Below are 26,045 nucleotides of genomic sequence, written 5' to 3'. Positions count from 1 at the left end.
GTACTCAACTCGTGTCGGCCACCTTTGGACCGCTGCTACTGATTTGTAACTTGCGAAACCATGGCCGACCATAGCCCAGCCTCCCCCACCGCACATAAGACGTAAATAGAAGCTTGAATCGACCTGGTGAATATAAAATAATAAAGCCTAAATTTTATCATGTGAGGTCATTTGCAGTTTTTTTTCTGAGTTTATCTATTTGGTAACTGACAAGTTTGAGCTTGGAATAAAGACTCTTCAATGACTCAGGTGTCATTGGCCTTACTGTGCCCCGAACATGCTGCTGGGTGACAGTCTTTCCATTACACAATCAATATTTACCTTACAGGCTGTTATTCCCAAACAAATACACAATTAAATTGGATTACATGATGGGCTATACTCCCATCCTGTTTTCATGGATGAAAATAACATCGGAAAGAGCTGGACTTCTAACAAACATATTCTCCTAACGTTCACGTAACTGAAGCATGGGGTAAATGTGACTCTGCTGGCATTCTGAACCTGAGCTGAGGCCAAGCTCATCTGTCCACCCGGGGAATGCAGTCGAAATCCTACTTGTCAACCAGACCTCAGCGTGAGCACACTTCACCTGGCTTATCTCCATTAGTGAATTGTTGACACCAGGTCTCCCAGGACCGATGGGCTAGCTGACTTTCTGCAAAGTTCAAACCCTCTTTGCCACCATCCCACCCACTCCCCCCATTTCTCAGTTGAAGGTGCTCAGGTCCCAGGAGGCTGACTTTCTGGGTCTGGTCCCACTTGGTAGTGCCTCATCTACAAAGGCCGAACTTCCCAAATTAAGTCAGGGGACCCCTGTATTCCTTCATTGGGGTGCCAGGGATGCCATCTTCGATTAGCCCTAATCTGTGACTCCTGGGCACAAGACAACAGGCCAGCTTTGGCTCGACATCACTTTCCAACACTTAAGCCGTCCTCAGGAGGCCTGGGCAGCCCTAAAGCCCTGTACAGGCTGGGTCCTGGGTCAACCCGGCAGTCAGGATGAAAGCCGTCCCTGCGCGCGGGGCTTAGGCACTCACACCCGCAGGAGCCCCGCCTGTTTTTAGGTGCGCATGCGTGTTGCATATTACGTTAAGTCTGCAGTGCCCCATTCTCCTGCCAGGCATCTCAGCTGCGGTCAAGTCTCTGGACTTGAACTCCACAGCTGGGCGTCAGCAGCTGCATGAACCCCACCGCGGTGTGCAAGACCCGTGCAGCTGAGTGAGGAGCCACTTGTCCCAGGATCCTCAGAGTCCCTGCACTAGGCTTCATGTCATTTGGACCTGGACTACTCCTGCTAGGTCTTCATTCATAGCTTAAGGATATAAAGACTACAAGGCAGGGTTTTTTCTCCTTCAAAAATGTATTCACAAATTACAGTTTTAAAGTGGTAGTTATTTTCATTTACAAATAAAAACACTGTTCTCAGCATCCTGGGGGTAGAGGGAGAGGTAGCTAAGCTTTCCTTGGAGGTGTTGGGAGTTCGAATTAAACATAACAAAAACTAGTAATAAATGAGTAAGGTCTTAAAACAATATGGCAGGACTTGCCAGGTAGCACGTGGCTCCTTCGGGAACAGAAGGCAGAGCAGGCTTCCTTGGCACAGCAGAACGACTAGCGAGAGACAAGCTGGAAATACTTTCAGGGAAACTGTTTCTAAAAAGTGTTCACAGTTACTGAGATTAAAACCTTGGAATGGACAATTAAGGCTTATTTGTAACGTGCCTGAGCGTGTCCTGTTAAGTACTTGTCCTTTCATCTAAACACTTCTTTGCCCCTTGCAAAGGTCCTCCTGTGACAGGTCTGGCCATTGCTCCGGCCTCGGTCCCCAGTAACGCCGTCCTACGAAGGAAGACCCGGCCTGGGCTTTTTTACAGCAAAGATATCACGGTGTGTGTTATCATGATGGGAACTTTAAAAAACACACAAAGCCAACAACTTAAGAGTCTGAAAAGGTTCTCATAATGTTAAAAACCATTTTAAATAAAGTTATCACATTTTCAGTAAAACTTAGTCATCCTTCCTTGAAACAGAAACACGTCAAATTAAAACATGATTTTTAAAAAATCCTGGGTCCTGGCGCGAGTGGGCTGGGAGCGGCTCCTTCCTTCTCTGAAGGCTCCGGGGGGCTGTTCCGAGGCCACCGTCTATAAGGCGACGGCCTGTGGGCTCCACTGAATGAACACAACGCCCAGGAAAACTCCTGTCACGGTGAACGGGGAAAATTCATTTCGGTCCTCTTCCGGGGGCGGGGTGGGGGTGCGGGGAGTGAGTGAGCGGAGTTCCCTCTTCGCCAAGGCGAGGTGAGGCTCTCGCGCCGTCGGTCCCGTCAGTCATCATAGTAATAATCTAGCTTGGTGTACACAGTTTTGCAGCCTTTGTCAGAGAAAACTCTCTCCTCTTTGGGGAAAAATGTCATCTCCTCAGCCACTCTGGTTACGATGTCCTCATCAACTTCGTAGCCTCGGGACTGCATTTCAACTCTGATGCACATTTTTAGGTGTTTATATTCCAGGGGGAGGAAGGGAACGAAATAATCAATGAGATTTCGGTCAATTAAGCTGCTGTGCCAGAAGCCACCTGGGAAAAAAGAAACAGGTGCTGTTCATCCATCGTCCGTCTGCCCGCCCGTCCATCCCTGTTGACTGATGCCAGGCCCTGGAGGCGCAGCCCCGCACCTGCCCTCAGGGAGGTGCCACCTGACGAGGTAGGAGATTCAACCAGGAGCTGGCTGATGGACAGCTGTGGGCCCTGATGCTTCTAGGAAAGCAAAAGGCGGGTGATGCGACAGGGGACAGGCGGTTAAGCTGTGGGCTCTGGGGAGGCCTCTTGAGATGTGACGTAAAGACCTGAAATGAGACAGACGCTCGCCACCCCAGTGTCTGCAGCCAGGATCAAGCGGAGGGGCTGAGGGGGAAGGAGGCGGAGTGTCGGGGAAAGCCCAGGCTGAGAAGAGCTCCCAGGGAGGGACCAGCCAGCCACTCCTTTATTTTGGAAACTTTGCAGTGACTCACTGCAGTTTCAGCAGCTGGATTAGCAACAGGGGAGAAATCTACCGCCACTGCCAGTGCATTGTGGGGGACCAAAGACTGGTGCCTCCGGAGTAAGAACGTGTGAGGGTGACACTCTGCTTTGGCCACAGGATCCTGCCAGGTATTTTACCTGGGACAACGGTGGCTCTGCCGCCACCCAGTGCGTCCCCTCCCGGGTTGGGGGGCCTCCTGACCCAGCGCATGCGCCCGCTGGATCACACCCAGCATTGGGGCAAACGCTTTCCTTCTGCTTTGCTGCTCCGCCTGCTGCCTTAATCCGTCAATCAGTTCTGACGTGTGGGTTTTTTCATACCAAGCAATTCTCTGACACCAGCCGGTGTCCTACAAGTCAAATCAATTCTGACACCATCTATCTACCTGGAGTAGCGTCAGATTCCATAGGTTGAGGGTTGGTTCCCCCACTTCGGCCACCAAGTACAAGTCCAGGTTGTCACCTGCGCTTCTGACTGACTGGCTATAGAGGTTCCGATGGCCCCAACCTTGGGTTCAATGAATTTGCTTAGTGGCTCAGAGAACTCAGAAATGTTTTCCTCACTAGATCACCAACTTATAATAGAAGGATATAACTCAGGAACAGCCGGATGGAAGAGATGCAGAGGGCGAGGCACGGGGACAGGATGCGGAGCTTCCACACCCTCTCCAGGTGGACCTGTCTCCAGCACCACCACCTGTTCGCCGACCGAAGCCCTTGAACCCGCCCTTTTGGGTTCTTACAGAAGCTTCATTACAGAAGCAGGACTGTCTGAACTTCCAGTTCCTCTCCCTCCCTGGACGTTGGGGTGGGGCTGTAGTTCCACCCCTCCTATCCGCTGGTTCCCCTGGAAACCAGCCCCTGCCCTTAGGTGCATTCCATGAGTGAGCACATGACCACAGACTCAGGTGTGGTTCACAGGAGCTTGTTAGGAATATCAAGATGCCTTTATGGCTCTTATCGCTTAGCAAATGCCAAGGGCCAAAACAGGACTAAGACCAAACATATAGTTATTACAATGCAGAGGGTCAAGACTGGGGTTTATGTTTTTCTTTGCCAACAGTGCTTTGCATACAACTGGTGCCCAATAAATATCTGTCTGCCAGGACAAGGTGGGGGCTGAGGCTGTGGGAAAGAACCAAACTGACCCTGAGCAGCACAGGCACGCCCTCCCGCCCCGCCCTGTGCAAGCACACTCGGGAAGCGTGGGGTTCACAACCGAGGAACCCTGCAGTGAGCTGGTGAACAGACAAGCTCAGACGGTGCCCTGCAGGCTGTGGATACCGAGGGGGAGCAGCCAAGCAAGGAAAGCTGACAGCCACGGGGTCAGGGAAGGCCTGGCTGAGGAGGCGACTCCGGGCAGAGCCTGAGCGGTAAGAGCTGACCACACAAGACCCAGGAACAGGGTGCTGGCGGAGCGAGTGACCTCAGGCAGTCTCCTGGCTTGAAAAACCATCCAGGCGCCCCCCTCTCCAACGGCCACCCCCTGCTCCAAGCTCCAGGCATCTCTCCCCTGAGCAGCTCCCGGCTCTTCCCCCAGCCCCTGCAGCCTTCAGCCTGCTCTCCACCCAGCAGCCAGCACGGTCCTGTTCCAACTAAGTCTGCTCACGTCACTGTCTGCTCAAAACCCTCCAGGGGCTCCCTCCTCGACCTAGACTCAAACCCCAGGCCTCGCCACGGCTCCCAGGCCTTCCGTGATCTGCACGCCCATCCCGTCTGGCCTCTCATCCAACCCCGTTCGCCCTTGTTCACCCTGGGCCACCCACAGTGTCCCCGCCCCGCACGCTCCCACCTCAGGGCTCTCACATACGCTGTTCCCTCCGATGTCCACGCGGCTCGCTCCCTCAGTGTCACCCTCTCAGTGAGCCCTCCCTGACCGCTCTATGAAAACTGCAGCCCATCCTCATCCCAGCACCCCTAAACCCTCTTTCTTGATCTACTTTTTTTCCTATTGGGGCGAGGAGGGCAGATACATCTCTACCGCGATTAGATATAGATACATCCCACCCGAGATTAGATATAGATACATCCCACCGTCCGACACATTTCCTTACTTATCATCATTAAGATGTAAATTCCTTGAGAGTAAGGACTTCTGTGTTTTTGCTCACTGCTGTGTCCCCTGTTCCTGGACCAGACACCTACCAGTTGCTTGGCAAGTATTTGTTAACTGAAACAATGGGTCAGAGTTTGGCCACCTGCCCAAGGCTATATAGTAAGCAGCAGAACCGGTTCCAAAGCTTGGGCCCTGGGGTCCCTTTGTGATGAACTGCGTTCCAGTGTGGCTGCAGTATTTAGGCTATGGTTTCTATCACACGTGTCACATTTTTTTGGCACGCCAAGAAACTATCGAACACGTTACAAAATGTTCTGCCTTTTCTCTGTAATCTTCCAGTTGTGTGAGCTGACATAAAATACCCCATACTGTTCACGTTTCAAGGAAGTGTGAATTTCTTGGCAAATCTGTTTCAAAGGAGATTTTCTGTGATCTAGGAATGAATCTGGGTGAAGACTTGAATGGTAATGGTGAACCCAGACGGCTCACAGGTTTTACCCAGCGGGCCAGCCTTCATCACTGCGGCTTTCCACCTACAAAGGCTCAAGGTCGAAGGTATGTGTGAGTTCACTGGACGCTTGGTAGTTAAAAGCCTGGACGCTGGAACCAGGGACACCTAATGGGCCATGTGGCCTTGGGCAAGCTGCTACCGCTCTCTGAGCCTCAGTTTCCTAATCTGTAAAATAAGGATGATAAATTTCTACCCCATGAGGTCACTGTGAAGACTGAAGGACAGATGCAGGTAGAGGGTTCCACACAGTGCCCAGCACAGAACGAGGGCCCAACCACTGTTTGGTGTTAGTGTCGGGCACAGAAGCTCGGAGTCTGGGCAACACACAGAAAGGAAGAACCTGATGAGCCTCCTCCCCGCTTCGGAGTCACCCGCCACAGCCTTCTTTGCTCAACTGCTTTTTTTTCTACAAAGGAAACGGTTTAGGTGAAAACAGGGAACTAATTTTCAAGACCTCCAAGAGCAACCATTTCCCTTTTTCTTTAAAGCAAGCTTCTCACACTTAAGGTTGCCTGGAGCCCCTGACGCAGGCTCTGCTCAGACGCTTGACTCAGTAGGTCTGGGGAAAGCAGAGCATCTGTCTCTAACCAGCTCCAGGGCTGGGAATGCCGGTGATTTAAAACTTAGGGACTGGGATCCTGAACTTACTGTTCTTGTTATTGAAGGCTGACACAGACAAGGCGTGCTCCATATCTCTGAGCTGGATCTCTTCCCTCTGCTTCCCACTTCTCCAGAACTCTAAAGCCACGTCTGTGATCCTTTCCGCTCCAGCATTGCTGTAAAATAAGTCCGGTGAATGAGGACTGGGTTCTTTCCTGAAGCCCACGGGCTCGGGCTCAAAGCTCTTCAGTCACGTCCCAGCCTGGAACTTACCTGAGAAATATGAAGATGGCTTTCTGGTAGGATACCCCGTCCAGGTTGTCATAATAATCTAGGAAAGGCTTGATGGCATCGATGAGGCCGGCGTGCATCTTATCCATCTCGTCAAATATGAAGATGGACCTCGCACAGGCACTCACATTGCCGCGAATCCACAACTGTAACTGATCCTGAATTGTGAGGGGGAGAAGCCAACACAAAGTTCTCAGCAAGGACAACGAATCAACGAATCAATGAGCACTAGTGATGCTATGACTGCTTCCACAGTGGCTGCATTTACGGAGCCTGACTGTGTGCTGGGCAATGAATTTCACACACGCATAAGCTCTTCTATTCCTCGCCATGACCCCATCAAGTGGGTGTTAGCGTACCCATTTTAGACATGAGCAAACGGAGGCACAGAAAGCTTAATCGATTTGCCCAAGGTTACAAAATTACTAGGTGGCAGAGCTGGGATCTGAACCCCACTCTGCCTAATTCTGAAGCCCCGCACTTTTGATTATAATTCCAGTGCTGTGAGATGTCACACTGATGCTGTGGCATTGAGTTGCTGGTCCTTTGTCATTAAAATGGCAATAATAACACACATCCTGTGTATACCAGCCTTCTAGGAAGAAGGCAGAGACCAAGTGACTTATTCTGGAAAACGGCCTGGAAAAGGTGCTCTAACTTTCTGATGCAGAAGGTGAGACATGCAGGCTCCTTGACGAGGCAAGTGAACTTGAGAGCACGCGCTTTGGCCTGAGTGCAGTGAGCTAACACTCTTTGAGTTTCTGGAACGATGCTTGCAAATTTCTGAAATACACTTGCTTAAATAGAAACGTTCCATAAGAACATACTTAGGTACTTCTTAGAAGATTAAGCAATCGAGATAAGGAGAAAAGACCCTTTTAATCAGAAATTTGAGCTATGGCTCTATATACTGCTTTCCCAGTTTTTTTCCTCCTTGAGAAATCAGCTCTTTTCTGAGGAAGACTGAAGTTACAATGTTAGGTCTTGACTTCCTTTGGTTTTGGTTTTTGCTTGGTTACCACGACCACGGTTACAATAGTCTATGTGTGGGAACGTAGTAGCTTGGGCAGCGAGTCTGCTCTACAGACAAGGACTAGCCTCGATTTAGAGAGAAGGAACCTCAGGAGAGCTGAAGCGAGTTATGTGAGGCTCCAAAGTGAGTCACTGTTTAAACAGGATTCACTCTGGTCCACTAGGCTCCAGCCGCCAAGGTTTTCCCGCTCTGCTCCAATTCTCAGGCAGTAACAGAGAACGTGCATTGAGCACTCACTAAGGATTAGCTACTGTTCTAAGTGCTGTTCACATAACGCGTTACTGTGGTCACCCAAAACCCATCACAGTTGCGTGCAACAGAATACGACCGCATTCCCTATTTTACAGAGGCAATTGAGGCACAGAGAGGTTAAGTAACTTGCCCAAAGTCACACAGCTAGTAAGGAGTAGAGCCTGAATGCTAACTAGGAGGAGCAACTCATCACAATTTGTCTGGAACTTTCTCAGTTTTAGCAATGAAAATCCCACATCCCGCGAACATTGGACAATTAGTGACCCTCACGTTCCCCCGAGCAGAAGGGGAAAATGTGTTCACACGAGTGATGGCTAAATTTCTGTGTGTCTTGCCCACCTTGCAGGTTTGTGAGATGGACTAAAAAAGGCAACTCATATGCCAGGTACTGTGACATATACTTGGCAGACAGAGCTCACTGAATTCTCACAACCTCATTTTATAGATTAAGAACCTGAGTCTCAGAGATGTCAGGCCACTATCCCAAGATTACACAGCTGGTAGGTGGGAGAGTTAGGGCTCAAATCCCAGGCTGTTCAGTGAGTTAAATGGTAATAGTTTGCAACACTGCAGTTAAACAAACTTAGGCCTCTCTACAGACTTTTCATTTACAAAATGAGTTGGATTTGCTGATCTTTATGTTGGATTTGATCCACCTCTAAAATCCTATGACCCCACTTACTTAGTATCACACTGGGCCTGTTTTTGGATACATTGATAGTGTAACTACTCCACGCAAGTCAAACTCTCTGTAATTTCCACACCTCTCTAGAGGAACTGACACATGTAACCATTTTCAGGGCTCCCTCATTTCAACATGCAATTCCCAAATCCCATCCTGCAACCCAGCACCATCCAGGAAGAACTCCGAAATTCTGCCCTTGCCTTATACAGGGTGACGTTGGAGGCGTGGGGAAAGTGCAGTGTGGCCACAAACAGGTGGACATAGTCACTGTTCAGACCACCTTCGTAAATGTTCTCGGCGATGATCTTGCTGACAAAATTTTTGCCGGTGCCCGTCCACCCGTGTAGGGAGAGGGTGAGAGGTTTCTTGGGCTTCGGGTTGCTTATGAAGCCAGACACGCCGTTTAAGATGACTTTCTTTGCAAGATGCTGTCCAAAGAGCTTGCTGTCCAGGTCCTTCTGGAGCACTGGGAAAAACAAAGCCAGTCAGGGAGGGGGTGGGACGCACAGCTGGCAAAATTTAGCTAACTTTACAGGCTCATGTGAAAGCCGGCAAGGCCAGCTAAGCTCTTCGAGCACCTGGAGAGACTCGAGGAACCGAAGCCCTTGGCCCAGGGATGGCAGGTGGGTCCAGGAGGCCCGCCCCCTGCTAGTGCTGCCCATTTTACAGCCCTGGCCGGAGCCTGGCTCTTTCCTGAAAAGGTCCTTGGCTCCACTGCTTCCGCCGCCGACGTGCGCCCCTCGCCCCAGCTCTGCTCCTCCCGCCACACGGGTCCGCGCCGGGAAGGCGGAAACTCTCTTCGGAGGAAGTTTACAAGCGTCCACACGCCCCTTTTCTGCGTGAAGCCGCCTAACCTGCAGCTCGCCTCACGAAGCGTCCGACCAAACTCCGGCGTGTCTGCGGTCGGAGCCCAGGAACCAGGCCCGCCCCGCGCCCCGGGCTCTCCGGTTCCGCGCCCCGACCGCAGCTCTGTCCCGGCCTCAGCTCTGTCCCGGCTTCCGGCCCTCCAGGCCCGACCCCTGCCTCGGACCCCCGCCCAGCCCCGGCCCCGACCTACCCTCCCGGCTGAGGCTCCGCTTCTGGCCGCAGCACTCGGTGAAGAGGCAGTAGAGGCGCGGGTAGATGCAGCCGGTGAGGACGCCGGCCAGGGCCAGTCCCAGGCTGATGGGCTCCACCGCCTGCACTACCAACGGCGCCAGCGGCAGCAGGCCGAGCACAGCCCGTCCGAGCTTCATACCCGGACCCGCGCCGCCCTGCGCGTTCCCGAGCCCACCGCGGACCCGTGATCCTGCTAGACCGGGCTTCCGGTTCCGCCCATCTGTCGCCGCCATCTTTGTGCGGGGCGAGCCTCCTCGCGATGCCCGTGCACGCCATCTTTGTTAGGGGCAGAGCCTCTTCCGCTACCGCGAGGTGGGCGCCGGAAGCCCTTGGGGGCCACTTTCTTTTGACTTTTAGACTTACATAAAAATTGAGAAGACAGTTTAGAGAGATCTCATATCTACCCCCACCCAGCACATAGTTTCCTCTGACATCTTACATTACTATGTTACATTCGTTACATGTGAACCTATACCGATGAATTTACATTGGTACAACCAGTTTGGAGGAATACTGGTCAAATCTTTTGTAGAATACGCCGCTATTGGAATTTGCCTCACAGACGGGGGTCATGGGTTTTGGGGAGGAATATACTTTACAGAAATAAAATGCTATTTTTATAAGGTCAAAGGTACAGACTATCAACGTGATTTATGACTATTGACGTCATAAAGGTCGTTTGTCAAGGTTTCTCCACTGTAAAGTTACTTCCGCTCATTCTAATTTTGAGGACTGCCTGTGTCAGGTTATGAGCTAGACTCTGGGGATTCAAGAAAAAAATGTGGCACACATAATTCCTGCCTTCACTTTGCATTCCAGTAGAGAGAGAGAGAGAAAAATAATCTGCATTTTACAGGTGAGAAAACTGAGCCTCAGAGGGAAAGGGATTTGTCCAAGGACATAATAATAAGCTGTGAAAAGGGCTCAGATCTGACTCCAAGCCAAACTTCTGTAACCACAATATCCACTCTAAATCAGTGCAGAAGTCAACCCACCTGCTCTCTCCTCACCCCGAGCTGTTTAAATGCCTCAGGAGACATGACAGCACAAGTGGCACCCTACTTGAAGCAAGCAGGTTGGAGCCTGTTTACTCTCCTGAACTAAGTGAGGTTTCACTCAGCAATTCAGGTTTGCATTTGAGCTGTCCAGCACCTGGGCACTGACCACATTACCTCGTGTTGCCATAAAGAGACACAATACAAACGAGATGGCTGGATTCTTTTTATATTTAATAGTTAAGTGCTGAAGGCGATAGAAATTGTTTCTTCTTTCTTATTGAAAAGAAACAGGTAAGTTTGTAAAAGTCAGAAAATACCAGTGTCCCTTTGATCCCATCTTAGATTTTTCTGCTGTCAGCTGGATCTACTGCAAACAGCGAGGGGTGCATTTCTGAACCCATTCCAGATATTGGAAAGTGGAAGGCATGATTACATATAGAATAAAAGCACAATTTAAAAAGGTATTATCTCACCTCGAACACACAGCTGTTGCCTCCTGACCCAGGGCAAATATTAAGATAAAGTCAACATATTTACAAACAAGATTCAATAATGCTCACAGGAATAATTCGTCCCCAAATAAAAAAACTACACGTTGTTTAGTTTCAAAAGGTTACAAATTCGGTGCCTGAAAAATCTAGCAAGTTAGCAGCCGGACTAATAGAATCTGTTTTTGGAACCGTCTGCAAACAAGTGATCGGGTTTCTGTTCAGGAGCCTTTTACCGTGGGTGGGGCCAGTGCTATCTACATCCCATTCTGCACTTCTCCCCTTCAGCCATGCTCAGTACCGTCTGTTCATCTTCTTGAACTTCTCATAGTGATAGTCATCGGTGGCCTTCTCATTAGCAGGACGCTTGCGGTTAGGAGGGGACCCTGTGAAAGCAAAGAGGAAAAGCTGTTTGCCGTGCTGGAAACCGATCTGCTTCAGCTGCACACAGGCAAGGACCTCATGCCTGTCTCATTCCCACAGGAGCCCTGGTGCCCACCCGAGTGAACAAAAATATTGTAGGGCCTCGGAAAATACTTATATGGAGTGAATGAAAACAGACATATGGCACAGTCAGGTGCCAGCCAAAATATGCTGATATCAGCATCAGACTGGGTCAACAGTAGTAGCTGCGCTTGATAGAGAACTTGACTATGTACCAGGCATGGCCTTAAGCCTTTTAGATGTGACTTCTTTTAACCCTCATGGCAATTGTAGCAGGGGCATGTTACTGTTTTTGTTCAGAGCTTAGGTGAGTTGTTTAAGGTCACTCAGAAAGTCAGCCGAGAGTCTAACCCAAGTCTGGTGACTCCGAAGTCCTTGCTTACCGCGTGTTAATAACATGCAGCTCTTGGGAATCAAAGACTACAAGACCAAGATGTTACAAAAAATAATTTCCCAAGTAGGAAGGAAGAAGCAGAGTAACAGGCCGGATTCTCAGAAGCTTCAGCAAAATATGCGTTTCCTTAGAACCATCCCATTGCTAATGAAAAAGGTGAGAGCAGCTGGTGAGCATGTGGGAGGGGCACTGTCAGACGCTGCTGGCTGGAAAATGAGCGTCACACTTCTAAGGATCATTTGGCAACTTCTCAGAATGTAGCCTAAGGGCATGATGTAGTTGAGAATGATCGTCAAAACAGTGAAAATTAGAAACAACCTAAGTGTCCAACCAGAGGGAAATGGTTAGACTATAGTACATCTATAGTCTAACAATGGAATATGACATGGCCATTAAAAAAAATGTTTTAGTGTTTAAACAGTGAAAATTGGAAACAACCTAAGTGTCCACCCAGAGAGAAATGGTTAGACTATAGTACATCTGTCTACATAATGGAATACGTAGGGCACACTATTGAGTAAAACATTATGAGATCCTAGTAAGTGTATACACAATGTTTCTCACGCATGTCAGTATTTAAAAAGTCTGAAGGGTTATACATAAAAACGTTAACACTGGTTGTCTTTGGGTAGTGAAATTATAAGTAACTTTTATCTTTGCTTATTAAAATCATCTAATTTTTTGAGTCCCTAATAGCCCAGTGAATCTCAGAGCAAATCCAAGTGGTAGGTTTCATCCCCATTTTATAGATGAGGAAATTGAAGTTTGGAATGGGCAAGTCACGTGGCTGTAGTCCAGGGCACAGACTAAAACCCAGTGTCCTGGCTCCAGAGCCCAAGCTCCAGGCCTGCCTCGTCCCACCTGCCTTCAGAGCACTGAGCCACGTAACCGCTCCAGGCAGCCCAAACGGCTCTGTGGTACTCACGCTCAGGCTCCGGCTTCTCTGTGTCACCCACTCTCAAGGGTCGGGCTTTGGGCTCTTCTTTATTTCTCCGTATAGGCGCATTGAGCTCCTCATGATAAACTGAACCAAAAGAGACCAGGGGACGTGTCAGACAAAATATGGGAACCAGGAGACCTCGAGCCAATGGGGCGGGAGCGGGGCTGCTTGTGCAGAGCAGCTTACATCGGTTGTGCTGCACGTAATTCACCGCCATGTTGGTGGGCACGAAGGATGTCTCACTGTCTTTCTTCTTGTTCTGCTGCTCTGCCAGGAGACGGGCCTTGGCATCCTCCGTGGAAATGATATTTTTTATTTTAGCACTATGGGAAGAGGGAGCCATGTCACGTATTAGATCGCCACACCTCTGGTCCTCAGAAGGAAATGACCGGTGAGGCTGGCAGCCCACCACTGCGTTAAGGAAATCACCTTTCTTGGGGCAGAGATGTGTAGTTTACCGGCTCCCTGACAGCCACATACTCTGGGAGCTCCCACAGCTCTCGGAGATGCGGGAGTCAGCCTCTTCTGATCAAAGGAAACTGAGCCTCCGAGAAGTAGAGTGAACTGCCTAAGGCTCGAAGCTACAAAGACCAGGAGAGGCGAGAACCCAGAAGTCTCCCAATCTTCTCCTACACCCAAAGATGGTTCTGACCCCTGACTTCCCCCATAGCAATCCCTTTTAGAGCAGATGTTCTGTGGTAAAAACGAGAGGAGGATCATGGGGTGGCTAAGCTTTTAACGTCACTCCTGCTAGAATAAAACAGAAAACACGAGGGCCTGCCTAGGACAGCTGAAGAGCTGTAAACGAAGCCTAAATAAAAATAAACACCTTTGCTTTCAGCAGTCAGGGTCCCTCAAGTCTCTTTAACTACTCTGACCAACTCTTCAGAGAAACTCCTGGGGACAACATCTCAGCCCATCATTGAGAATATGGTTTATGTGGGTTTCCAAGGAGACAAGTAAGAAATAGTCCCCTTAACTTCTAACTGGAAAGCAGGGAGCTCCCCTTCCGGCCTAGGGCAGGAGAGAGGTGAGGCCATGGCTCCCGAACGTACTCGATGCCCAGGTCCACCTCGGGGATGCCGCTCAGCATCTGGTTGGAAAGCATCTCTTCTGTCTTCTTCGCTGAGGAAACGCGGATGTTTTCTGGAAGTTCGTAGAGACAGTCCTCTGCGTTCTTCTGCTTTACTTTCTGTTCCTCATGTTCCACGATCCCTTTCCTCTTCTTCAGCTCCGTCTCAATGTACTTCATCCTGAAACGAGAGACCCCCAGGCCTCAAGGACAGGCTGGACGCACAAAACAGGTGTCTTTTAAAATAGCGGTTCCTAACACTGGCCCACGGAGCAATGATGATGCATGATGAACTTTTCACCAACCCATGGAGAGGTGAGAAAAAGACAAGAAAATTGAGTTGATTCATGAAACGAAAATTTACCACTTAAAGAAACGAAAATTTACCACTTAAAGCACCAACCTATGAGATCATGTCCTACCAATCAATCTATTGGTGTTATTATCTGTAAGGTTCTTTGAAGATGGGAAAATAATGGTAGATGGTAGTTGTTTAACAGCCTTGTTGGCAAAAGAAAAAGTAGGCAGTCCAATGTTTATCCCTGAAATGTTTTTGAGAAATATTACTAGTCAAGGAGCACTTTTAAAATCTCGAGAAATACTTTTAAAGAACTTTTAAGAGTTTTTCAAAGTTCTCAAGCTTTAGAGGTGGGGGAAAGAAGGGCCAACTTTGGTGTCTTTGGCTAATTCTAAAAATGTCATCTGCGACTAAATATCTTGGACTGCATCTGGCTGGAGCCCATCCCCAACTGTTCACAGCCAAACCTACATGTCGGCATCCTCGTCCCTTCGGTTGGTTTCTGCAGAAAACGACGTCCCCAGGTGGAGGTCTTCCTCGTCACTGATCCTAATAGGAGGGAAGAGTGAAGCGGAGCCTTAAGTCACAAGTCAGCAAGGCTGTTTTATGCTATACCAATAGAACAAGTATGCGACAAAACAGTGTCACATCCTATTTACAGTTGGGAAAAAAAATATACGCTACGTAAACAAAATAAATACATGCAAGCAAACTGTTGGGCTCTGGCAATTCCTCTGGGGAATGAGTAGATATTTTCGTATTGTTTGAACACATTAGTTTTATAATTGTGTTTTGGTTTTCTTAAATAAGAAAAAGAAAACTTCCACATGGATTCGAACGACAATAAACAACACACCTTTACAGAAGGAATGTACCCACATCTCTCTAAGCTAACTTTTTAAGAGTTTTTGTTTTCCTTAAAAAATACATACCCTTTACAAAGCACAAGTGAAGATGTCCCGCTAAAGCTACTGCTGCTCTCTGGGGGCACAGACCTGGGCAGGGGCTACGGGTGAATTTGTATCTCAGCGCGTCCTGCACTTACTTATCTTTGCCCCTTTCCTTCAGTTTCTTCATGTCCACCATACCACCTGTCTTCATCTGAAATGGGTCATCCTGCAGAAAGCAAACACAGCTAAGAAGAAATATCTATGTACTCGGCAGATTTTTTTTTTTTTAAAGAAAACACAATCACCCACTGAAGACCATCCACATCTTCCCACTGCCCGGGGAGGACCCCAGAACTTACTACTAGAGTGGTTTCTTCTTGTACCTTCTCTCCCACCAGCAGGGCCACAGCACTGAACGAAACCAAAATGGGAGGGAAGAGGGGCGAAGAATGGTGCATTTGAGAGATGAGGAAACACATTTAGGGAGTTTGTAGGTTGCGGCATTAGTGCAAGTGTGAGATTTGGGGGGCGGGCACCAAAGGCAGCTAGAAAAGCCTACGAGACGACAAAACAGGACTCAACAAGCACTGTAGATGCTGGGAGATGGGGGAAGTGGGGTGAAGTGGTACATTGTCCTATAAAGCCATTTGGTATTACCTTGGCTTGGAAAATCTCATTTAAAGATTTTGCTTTCAAGGAAAATGAACTTAAAGACAAATGTAGGAAAATACCTATTAAAGTCTTACATGATGAAAATTTACAGATTGACCTACAGGTCCCCAAATAGGAAATTAAATTATGGTACATACATGTGGTGGAATATTATGTAGCCAATAAAAAGGTTTTTGGAAATATAATCCACCATGTGAGTGAATGTCCACAATGTCATAATGAGTTGAAAAGAGCACTGAATAAAAGTACTCGCTATTCTTCACAAAAGAGAGAGAATACAGATTGGAAAGAACATTAAATGTTAACACCGGACGGGAGAATTACAGGCACTGCTTATTTTCTTGATTAGATTTTTCTAAATTTTCCAAACTCTTAACAATCGGTGTGCTTTCATAATGAGTCGGGTGCAATAAAAACACGAGTTAGCGACCTGTTCCTGCACCTCTGGAGCAAAGCTTAAGACCACACGGCTCAGGGCATCTACCGGTTAAATGTTTACAAAGAACGCTGGACCAGTCCCAGGGCAGTGGAAGGTGTCCAGTGTGTCAGGAAAAGGGGCTGCGTCTGAGGAGGTATTTGTGACAGCAACCCGGCGGGGGCGTGTCTATCACCTCCAATTCTTCCTCCTCCGGGTTCCCCCGCAGTACCCACCTCACTCCGTTGGGCCTTTTCCTCAAGTTCTGCACCTCTCGGGTCTCTTCCAGTTTTAATCTGAAAAAAGGCAATGCACAGGCTGAGAGACCCTTCGCAGAACTCAAAAAGCAGCTTCGACCAGCCCAGCAGCCCGCTGCTGAGCCGCCGGCGCAGTGGTCCAGAAGGCGAACCTACCTGCCCCTAGACCCACCGGGAGTCAGATCCACTGCCCATCCCGGGAACACCTCTCCCAACTATGCGGGCTTTGGGGCGGCGGCCTCATCCCTATGAGCCTCAACTACTTCGCCGGCAGAAGGGGACAACAACCCCGGCTCAGTTAGCAACGCTGTCAACTAGGCGCCAGGCCGGAGGTGAGTCCCCAAGCCCGCCTCTTTTCCGTGAGAACCCCGCCCCAAACGCACCGAACCTCCTGTGAGTCCTGCTCATCTTCCTCCGACTCCGAGTCAGCCCGGCGCCGGCGGAAAGTCTTCCCGGTGACCGGCATGGTCCCGCCGGACCCGCGGCCCAGCCGCTGCGCCGCTGGGCCGTGGCCTGCAATACTTCCGGCGTGCAGCAGTGTCGTCAGAACGCCGGCCCCGCCTGGCCCCGCCCCAAACCCGACTGGCTCCGCCCCGGCTCTCGCCGGACCCGTTGGCCACGCCCCACCGGTGGCGTTGGCCTCTCCCATTGGGCGGTCGAGGGGAAGGAGGCGGGGCGTGGCTGGCCGGGCCCCACGACCCTGCGCCGCGCGGCGAAGGATGCGTTTGACTGACAGGCTGCGGCGGCGCGGGCGCGACGGCAGGTGAGTTCCGGGCTGCCGCCGGCTGCTTCGGGGGGCCGGGCCTCTCGGAGCAGGGGCGATCCCAGCCCTGCCCCGGCCGGCGGGGGCCTGGCCCTGCCGAGTGCGCTGAACACCGCGGCCAGGTGAGCGGAGCCCGGGACCCCCCGGCCGCTGTCGTCCCCTCCCCTCCTCTGACCGGCGCCCTGAGGGTCCTCTGGGGTCCCGTTGCCCGACTTCGAGCCCCCGGGGGCTCGTCGCTTCCCCGGGACGGGGGCCGCCATCTCTTATTTCTGCCAGGGCCTGGTCCGGCGTTGAAGGCACGCGTGTGGCGTCTCGGGACGCTGACTTATTTCCCCGGGGACTGGGCCTTGACGTGTGTTTTTCTCTTTAGGGACAAAAGACGACCGCTTAATAGCGGTGGTGAATCAAAGTCCCAATGCCGACCGCCCCGCTAGTAATGACCTCCAGCCACTTCTCCCCGGGGAGAGGCGCGTCTGATGTTTTGAACCCACTCGAGGGTTTTGAGGACATCGGGCCCCTCCTCGGGTGCTTTTGCCGGCCGCTTCCCTGGACCTTCGGGGGCCTCGATTTCGTCCTTTGTCACGAGGACTGTCTCTCTGCCCTTTGCCCCTTCCATCCCGAGGATGCTGTGAGGATTAAGTTTATTTGAAAAACGGGCATCAACAAACGTTTAGGAAATAACTTATTGCATAAATAAATAGTGGCTTACGGGACTTTTAGGAACCCCTTAAATCGTTTTTCTTTTCTCAAAATGGGCCGATCCCTTCCTTTGAAAGAACTAGCTCTTATTAAGCGCTTACTGCGTGGCAGGCACTGGGCTAAGCATTATCTTATCGAATTCTCTCAACAAGCCTATGCAGTAGATTCAGTTACTTTTAAATTTGCAAATGAGGATACCCGGGTTCGGTGAGGCAATACGTGCCTCAGTTTACACAGCTGGAAGGTGGGGCAGGGACTGGTCGCAGGCCTACCTCTGCTTCAGCGTTCGCACAGTTCCTGGCACAGCAGAGTTCAGTAAATGCAGTAGCTGCTGTAATTACAGCTCATCGCTGAAGGGATGCGCTGATGGAGACTGTTTGGTTCCATCTTCTGGAAGACCATTTTGAGTCTGGGCTGAATTTCTGGAATGCCTTATTTTTCTCTGGAACAGTCTCCTCTGAGATTGTTGTTCTCTCCCTTGGACTGAGACTCAAGACTTCTTAGAGTCTTGAACAGCCTTTTGGCTTTGGGCAAAAGCCACTCCGTAGCTGTGTGACCTCCAGCCAGTTACTCCACCTCTCTGAGCCTCGGTCTTTCCTTTTTTAGTGATGGAAATGAAGACGGATTTAGTTTGCAGTGTTTCTCCAGGGTGGTTATGAGGATTGAGTGAGTTCTGTTAATGTTGGTTCTGGGTCGGGACCCATTCGGGTGGGGACAGGGTGGGTAAGGTGATCGAGGAGAACTGGGGGTATGTGGGAAGCAGGACTTGTCAAGGCAGGAGGCGGCTGGGAGTTCTGCTTTGAGAGTCAGAAGGATGGATGGTGGACTCTCAGGGAATGAAGACCAGGTTAAAGGAAGGAATGTATTTGAGGTTTAGGGGAAATGGAGCTGCTTGGAAGTCTGCCGGGGAGAAGAGGGTAGGAGGGTACATGTTCTGAGGGGCAGAGGGGTACAGGCGTGGGTGTGTGGGGTGTGGAATGGCTGACGTGGTGAGGATCAGGGCAGGTTGGTGTCCTTATGTGGGTAGGGGGCTTGGCAGCGTCACCTTTCCTGTCCTGAGGATCTTGGGTCCTGGCTGGGAGGAGAATGCAGCCAGACGTCCAGGAAAATGATGAGTAATGGGCACCTGAGGCCTGCTCTCAGCAGCTGGTGCCAGGCCCGGATGTGCTGCCTGCCGCCAGCCCGTTTCCCTGGGGAGGCACTTCCCCGTCACTCAGTACAGGCCCCAGGGAGGGAAAAGTGTCTGTCCTTTTCAGGATGAAGCATCTTGGAAGCCTCACCAGGCCTTGAATGGGTGGGCTTTTGCCAGGCCTTCCAGCCTGCCTCCTTTCCTCCTGCTTTCTCATCCCCAAGAAGGAGATGAGTCAAGGGGGAGAGATGCCCTGGGGTCTCTGTGGTGGAAACACAGCCCCTCTGGCTGGCATTTCGGGCACCCACTGTGGAGCGGGCCCCTCACTGACTCCCAACAGCACAATCAACCAGCTGCTCTCAAGAGGGCCTGTTCCCAGGATCCAGTTCTCAGCAGTGCAGGTTTCTTTCCCTGTCAGTCTTTATTAAGCGCTTACTGTGTGCATTCCATCTATTGGCACAGAGGGAAGCTTGGGAAGAGCTGTGAAGCAGGCACACCTGGCTCACTTCCCGCTGTCACTTCCTCGCTGTGTGGCCTTGGGCAAGTGGCTTCCCATCTCGGAACCTCCATTCTTCCTCTAAGATGAGAAGCCCCAGTCCTTACCTGAGGGTGTAGGTGAAACCCTGGGCATTGTGCCTGGCTCAGTAGGTGCTGGATCCTGCGGCACCTGCTATTGAGTTAGGGTTCCCTTTTCCAAAAGACCCCCTCCCTGCTCCCACCTTAGATGAGAGAGAGGGGATCTTTCAAAAGTTTCTATTTTGGAAAAAAAAAAAATTAACTTACAGAAAAGTTATAAGAATAATAGAATGAAGTCCCATTCATACTCTTCACCTAGATTCACCAGTTATCATTTTTGCCGTGTTTGCTCTCTGGATATTTAAGAGTAAGTTGCAGATCTCATGACCCTAGATATTTCAGGGGAGTCATCTAAGAGCAGATGTTACGACATAGAACCAGAAAACAGTTTCCATCTTCAGAATCGTTAGCGCTGATATAATACGCAGCAGTCTGTCAGGGCTGCCGTAACACAGTGCCACAGACCGGCTGACTTCAGCAACAGGAGCTTGTTTTCTCACAGTTCTGGAGTCTGAAAGTTCAAGATCAAGGTGTCAGCAGATGCGATTTCTTCCGAGGCCTCGCTCCCTGGCTTGTGGTCGGCCACCTTCTTGCTGCGTCCTTGCGCGGTCTGTCCTTTGTGTGCATCCTCGTGTCTCCTGTGTGTCCAGATTTCCTCCTCTCATGACACTGGTCAGACTGGATCAAGGTCCACCCTAAAGACCTCATTCGAACTTAAGTACCTCTTCGAAAACCTTATCACCAAATAAGATGACATTCCGAGGTACTTGGGGGTTAGGACTTCGACATATAAATTTGGGGGGGGGGGTCACAATTCAGTCCGTAACAAGAACTGTTATCTAATGTCATCCATATTCAGATTTGTCAGTCGTCCCACGAATGCCGTTTTCTCCATTGCTCCGGGATCCGATTTTATCTTGTTTCTTCGGTACCTTTTATCTGGAACAGTTGCTCAGCTTGTGTGAGAAAGGAAATCAAGTTGCCGGCTGTCTCGGGCAGGAGAGCGGCTTAAAGATTTGCTCCATTCCCTAGGATTGCTTCTCCTGGTTTTACTTTAATGTCACAAGCACCAGGAGATGGATGAGCTCGGATCTTAGAAAGTAGCACTGAGAATCAGATCTACCCTGCGTTAGTCGCCTGCCATGGGTCACACTTGGATGACATTGTACATTTCCTGTCTGGGCTGGTCAGCCTGGCTGTCCTGGGCAATGGAGCCCTGAGTGAAAAGCTGATGGATTCCTACCAGTGTGTCTCCTGATCTATAAAACATGGCCAGTAACACAAATTACAGTCCTAAACATTTTTCGAGCGTTCTTGCTGTGCAGATAAATATAAACTCGGAGCCATCCTGGAAGTCCACGTGATCAGGAGTCATTATGCTAAATCTCTGTCACCATCCTCTCCATAACTTTAGTTGCTGTCTTTGTCCCCATTTTAGGGATAGGGAAACTAAGGATTGAGTGATTTATCTAAGGACACAGCTTGCAAGTAACAAGAGCAAGGAGTTGAACATAGGACTAGCTATTTTTATTACTTCTGTAATTATAGTCGAGTCTGGGATTAATCTATGTGACACACTGACATGTGGTAAGAGCACCATAAAATTACTGCCATTATTAATGATAACATCCCTGGTGGCTGCATACGGGTACCCTGGTGTTGAAACATGGAACCCCTTGTCCCGTGAGGGTGGGTCCCAGGCCTGGCTTGTTTTCCATCACCCCAAGTCATCGCCCTGAGGAGGTACTTGCACAGCGTTGGTTGGGTACCAAGATAAAGCAAACTGAAAACTTTTGGACGGCTGAGATAAGGTACAATCTTTGCAGACTCACGTATTTCTCACATTTCAGCCCTGAGTGTGGAATATTAAGTACCCACAGTTTTTGGAACTACCTTCAACTTTTCTCTTCATATAAGCTAATTTTTAACCATCAACTTTAAAAAAAATGTTAGTAAACCTTAAACTTTATGTTGGTCATGCTCGTACACTGTTGGTAGGCAGATAAATATATGTATTTTCTTCTGGAGAGAAGTTTGCTTATATAGTTGATCCAGTAATTTTTCTTTTGATCAAAGGTGTAGTCAAAGATTTATATTCCAAAGTACTGCTCACTGCCTCATTTATAATGGCAACACACACACACACACACACACACACACACACACACACGAATACCCAAAGTGTTCAGTGGTAGGAAAGTGGGTGAATAAGGTATATGGGTGTGTATGATATTATTCAGTCAACAGAAATGAAGTTGTTGGGAAGAAACTTAGTGATGTGGGAAATGCATATGATAGAAATTTTAAAATCTGTATACGAATTATCTGTTCTAGTTGAGTTTTGAAAATTCTATGTTTATACATAGAAACAAGGCTTACCACAGCAATAACCATGGTTATTTTTATTTGTAAGAGTATAGGTGATTTATATTTTATACTTCATTTATCTCGTTTGTCTGTTTTCCAGCTTCTACAAAGGAGTATATTAATTTTATTAACATCAAACATATCTTTTTCTATTTTCAGGGTAGGTAGGAGAAGATGAAAAATTTTAACCCTTTTCCCTATTTAGGAAAAAAAAAGTGCAGCTCGCCGCCAGCATTCATTTAATATCACGTGTAGGAATGCTACGTTTTCCAGTTTTCTAGGATTTGACATTTTCAGCAATCAAACTACTGACAACAGAACGCTATAAATAGAATGATGTCATTGGTTCCCAAAGACTATCCATATGCTAGAGCAATGTGAAAATAATAATAAAAGTGAGACATTTCGTGGCAAACTTTGGAGGTAAGGTTAGGACTGTAATCTGCGAATTATCTCAGGGTAAACTCCAGCCGCAAGTGCCACCGGCGAGTATTCTCAAGGTAAATAGGGAAAAGGGTTAATCTGAGGCAGAAATTAACGAGGCAAAAACAAAGGCGTTAAGAGCAAATTTTCCCTGGGATGAGTCACTTGACGAAAAGTTGTACTTTCAAGCCATCCACTTAGGCACTTCCTCTGTCGGGGCTTCGGAGACCACGCAGGAGCTGCTGCCCCTTCTCTGAAACGGACCTCGTGTGTCCCCTTCACACTCCATGAGAGCTCCAGGGATGGAGCCTCTGTCCCCCCTAGAGTGCTCTCGGGAGTCTGGGGAAAAGCAAGGTCAGTCCCAGGAGGAAGCCTCACATACCAGAAAAGCCAAGCACGTGCTCTTCTTTTCACAACTTTAAAAATAATTAAAAGTAACCTATTGGGTTAGATACAGTGTTACACAAGCAACATGAATTCATTGTAGAAAATACAAACAAAAAAGGAGGAAATAGAAATCACTTGATTTCACCCTCCCAGGGATGATGACGGAATCCTTTCTATAGGCACAAAACAAAATTCTTCACCAAAATGAGATTTTCCCGTCATAGTGTTTTACGGCTCTTTGCTCTTTTGATCCATTCAGTAAATACTGGGAAGTTGCTGCGCTTAGGGTGCGGTTTCAGGGATTTGGGATACAGCAGTGAGCAAAGCAGATTCCTACCCTCACGGTGCTCACGTTCCCGACTAGAAACAGGCATCCGACAGAAAAAATGGAGGAATGGCCAGATGATAAGAGAGCCTGCCAAATGTGGCCCGGGATGGACAGAGGACCGTCCTTGGGGGAGAGAGTAGTCGGGGAGGGTGGAACTGAGTTCCGCGGGTGGCCAGCACATGCCTTCCCTGGTCAGGGGACAGCGAGGCTGAGCCCTGAAGGAGGAGAGAGGACGATACAGTGAGCAGCATGGCGGGGCGCCTGATGGGGACCAGTATCTTACCTGGGTGTTGAGTATTTATTTCACTTGATAATCCCCCCGCCCCCTGCCCCAGCTTTTTCAGCTCTTTCTAATGGGGTCATACTAGATGTATCCTGCAACTTTTAAAAAATTGATTTAATTCTTTTTTTTTTTTTTTAAGTTTGGTAAAATACATATAACAAAATTTACCGTCTTCATCATTTTTAAGTATACAGTTCAGCGGCATTAAGTACATGAACATGGTCGTGCAACCATCGTCACCACCCTCCATCTCCAGAACTTCTCCATCTTCCCAAACTGAACACCGCACCCACTAAACACCAGCTCCCCATCTCCCCCTCCCCCTGGCACCCACCATTCTTCTAGGTACTTCCTATATGAGGACTCATATAAGATTTGTCCTTTTGCGGCTGGCTTATTTCACTCAGTGTAACGTTCTCGAGATTCATCTATGTTTTGGCAGGTGTCACCATCTCCTTTTTGAGGCTGAGTAATATTCCATCGTACGGAGGGACCACGTTTTATCTATCCATTCATCTTCCAATGGTTTCCCGGGATGCTTCCACCTCTGGCCACTATGAATAACGCTGCCATGAACGCAGGTGCATAAACATCTGTTCAAGGTCCTGCTTTCAGTTCTCGGGTGCTTATCGGGAAGTGAAACTGCTGGATCGTGTGGAAATCCTGTTTCATCATCGAGCCTCCATACTGGTGTCCGCAGCAGCTGTACCACTTCATATTCCCGCCAATAGTACACAAGGTTTTAGTGTCTCCACATTTTTGCCAACACTCGTTATTTTCTGGTTCGGTGGTTTTTTGTTTGTTTGTTTGATAGTAGCCATCCTAATGGGTGCGAGATGGTACAACTTATTTTTATTATTGAACATTCTCTGAGATTTATCTGTATTAATAATATAGGTCTCAGCCATTCATTTAAAATGTGAGGTTTTCTTCATGATTTTCAATCAGTTTTATTGAGATATAATTTACATCCAGTAAAATGCACCCTTTTGAAGAGTTTTGTCAAGTGATACCTCTTTCTCTCTCCATCTTAGCTGCAGGCAACCATTGAGCCGCTTTCTGTCTATAGATCAATTGGGATTTTAAAAGCTTTTAGTTGGCTTTATCGAGGTATAATTTACACACAGTAAAATGCACTTTAAATATGTATTTCCTGAGATTTGACGAGTATAGAGACCTGGTTAAACCCCACCTCAGTTAAGATCGAGAACGTTCCAACACCATGGAAAGTTCCCTCTTGCCTCTTTATGGTGTCGCCTCACCCTCCGCCCCAAGTAGCCACTGATCCAATTTCTATCACCATAGATTATTTTCATCATAGTCATGTGCTGCATAACGACGTTTTGGTCAATGAGGGACTGCAGATATGACAGCGATCCCATAAGATTATAGCGAGCCAAAAAATTTCTATTGCTTAGCGAGGTCATAGCTGTGGTAATGTCATAGTGCCACGCGTTGTTCACGTGTTTGCGGTGATGCCGGTGTGAACATCCTGGGCTGCCAGTTGTATAGAAGTGTAGCACATACAGTAATTACGGCACATTATACTTGATAATGAACGACTGTGTCACTGGTTTATGTATTTGCTATACTATTAATCGTTATTTTAGAGTGTGCCCTTCCTGGTTGTTAAAAAAAATAATTTGCTGTAAAACTATGGCATGCCACCCCAGCGAGCATCTCGTATTTGCCACGTGTCCCGATCGCATTGTTTTTCTCTCGCGCTTGATTTAATCTCATGTTGTTTCGTCCGGTAACACGTCATACAGGCTTGTAACCTAGGAGCAGTAGGCTGTACCATGCAGCCTAGGTGTGGAGTAGGCTACACCACCTAGGTTTGTGTAAGTTCCCCCTGAAGTTCATGCAACAACAAAATTGCCTAACGTCTCATTTCTCAGGACGTATTCCTGTTGTTAAGTGGAGCGCGACTGTATGTTTCAAATTTCGTGTAAATGGAATCATATAGTGTAGACGCCTCTGTTTCTGACTTCTTTTGCTCAGTTTAACGTTTCTGGAATTAGAGGACTTTTAATGGAGTTGATAACAACAAGAAGTGAGGGCAGCTTCCTAAGAGCTCTCTGGCACAAATGGGAGAAGGGAGGAGGGAGCATGCGGCCAAGATGAAAGAGATAGAGATGGATGAGGTATTTGAGATGAAGTTCAAAATCCGAAAGACTCTGAAGCTTAGCTCCAGCAGCGCCATGAGCAGCTGAAAACGGACTTGGAAGCTCAGTGCCAAGAATTAAGAAGATGTCATCGATTTGAAGGTGAGGAAGCACACTGGGGAGCAAGGCATTTTAGAGCAACCAAAATCTTCGAGAACCTTGGAAAAGAACAAGAGGAAAGGGAAGATCTATTAAACCCTCTCTTGACCATCAGTTCCACGAAGCCTGTCATCCATTTCTAATTAATTTTTGTGTCTGATATGAGAGTTCATTTTTTTTCCCATATGGATATCATTGTTCTAATAGTTTTTGGTGAAAAGACTATGTTTTGCCCGCAGAATTATATCAGGACTTTTGTAGGAAAGCAACTGACCACATATGTGCAGGTCTAATTCTAAACTCTCTATTCTGTCCCCTATACGTCTATGTTCGAGCCAGTACCACACTAATTTAATTATTGTCCTTACGTCAGGTGGTGTAACTCTTCCAACTTTGATCTTTTTCAAA

At 48.6% G+C, this 26,045-nt stretch overlaps 3 protein-coding genes across 4 annotated transcripts in view; 1 reads left to right on the top strand and 2 right to left on the bottom strand.

Moving 5' to 3' along the window:
* Positions 1 to 1,939: 1,939 nt before the first annotated feature.
* On the bottom strand, positions 1,940 to 10,848 carry LOC105294786 (torsin-1A). Of its 2 annotated transcripts, XM_011364132.2 has the most exons (6): positions 10,723 to 10,848; positions 9,510 to 9,908; positions 8,653 to 8,918; positions 6,465 to 6,640; positions 6,240 to 6,367; positions 1,940 to 2,580 (listed from the first exon to the last, which is right to left on the bottom strand). In XM_011364132.2, the coding sequence occupies exons 2-6, from the start codon at positions 9,781 to 9,783 to the stop codon at positions 2,330 to 2,332; spliced, it is 1,095 nt and encodes a 364-aa protein (XP_011362434.1). In that variant the 5' UTR covers positions 9,784 to 9,908; positions 10,723 to 10,848; the 3' UTR covers positions 1,940 to 2,329. The 2 variants fall into 2 exon arrangements, with proteins under 2 accessions (XP_011362434.1, XP_011362433.1); XM_011364131.2 differs by having other exon boundaries at positions 9,510 to 10,790.
* Positions 10,849 to 10,995: 147 nt separating this feature from the next.
* On the bottom strand, positions 10,996 to 16,962 carry CUNH9orf78 (chromosome unknown C9orf78 homolog). Its single transcript, XM_011364133.2, has 9 exons — positions 16,802 to 16,962; positions 16,398 to 16,457; positions 15,434 to 15,485; positions 15,230 to 15,300; positions 14,656 to 14,733; positions 13,870 to 14,067; positions 13,001 to 13,137; positions 12,800 to 12,898; positions 10,996 to 11,422 (listed from the first exon to the last, which is right to left on the bottom strand). Exons 1-9 carry the CDS (start codon positions 16,882 to 16,884, stop codon positions 11,331 to 11,333), a joined length of 870 nt encoding a protein of 289 aa, XP_011362435.1. The 5' UTR covers positions 16,885 to 16,962; the 3' UTR covers positions 10,996 to 11,330.
* Positions 16,963 to 17,170: 208 nt separating this feature from the next.
* The window catches only part of USP20 (ubiquitin specific peptidase 20), a 36,096-nt gene continuing 27,221 nt past the window's right edge, over positions 17,171 to 26,045 (top strand). Inside the window, exon 1 of the mRNA XM_023532954.1 lies at positions 17,171 to 17,303. The gene's annotated coding sequence lies outside the window, so the exon portion shown is untranslated. The remainder of the gene's footprint in view (positions 17,304 to 26,045) is intronic.

Source organism: Pteropus vampyrus, unplaced genomic scaffold (genome assembly GCF_000151845.1).
Source record: "Pteropus vampyrus isolate Shadow unplaced genomic scaffold, Pvam_2.0 Scaffold95, whole genome shotgun sequence".
NCBI lineage: Eukaryota > Metazoa > Chordata > Mammalia > Chiroptera > Pteropodidae > Pteropus > Pteropus vampyrus.
Note: the sequence above shows the minus strand (reverse complement) of the source record. Positions and strands in the feature narration are given on the sequence as shown.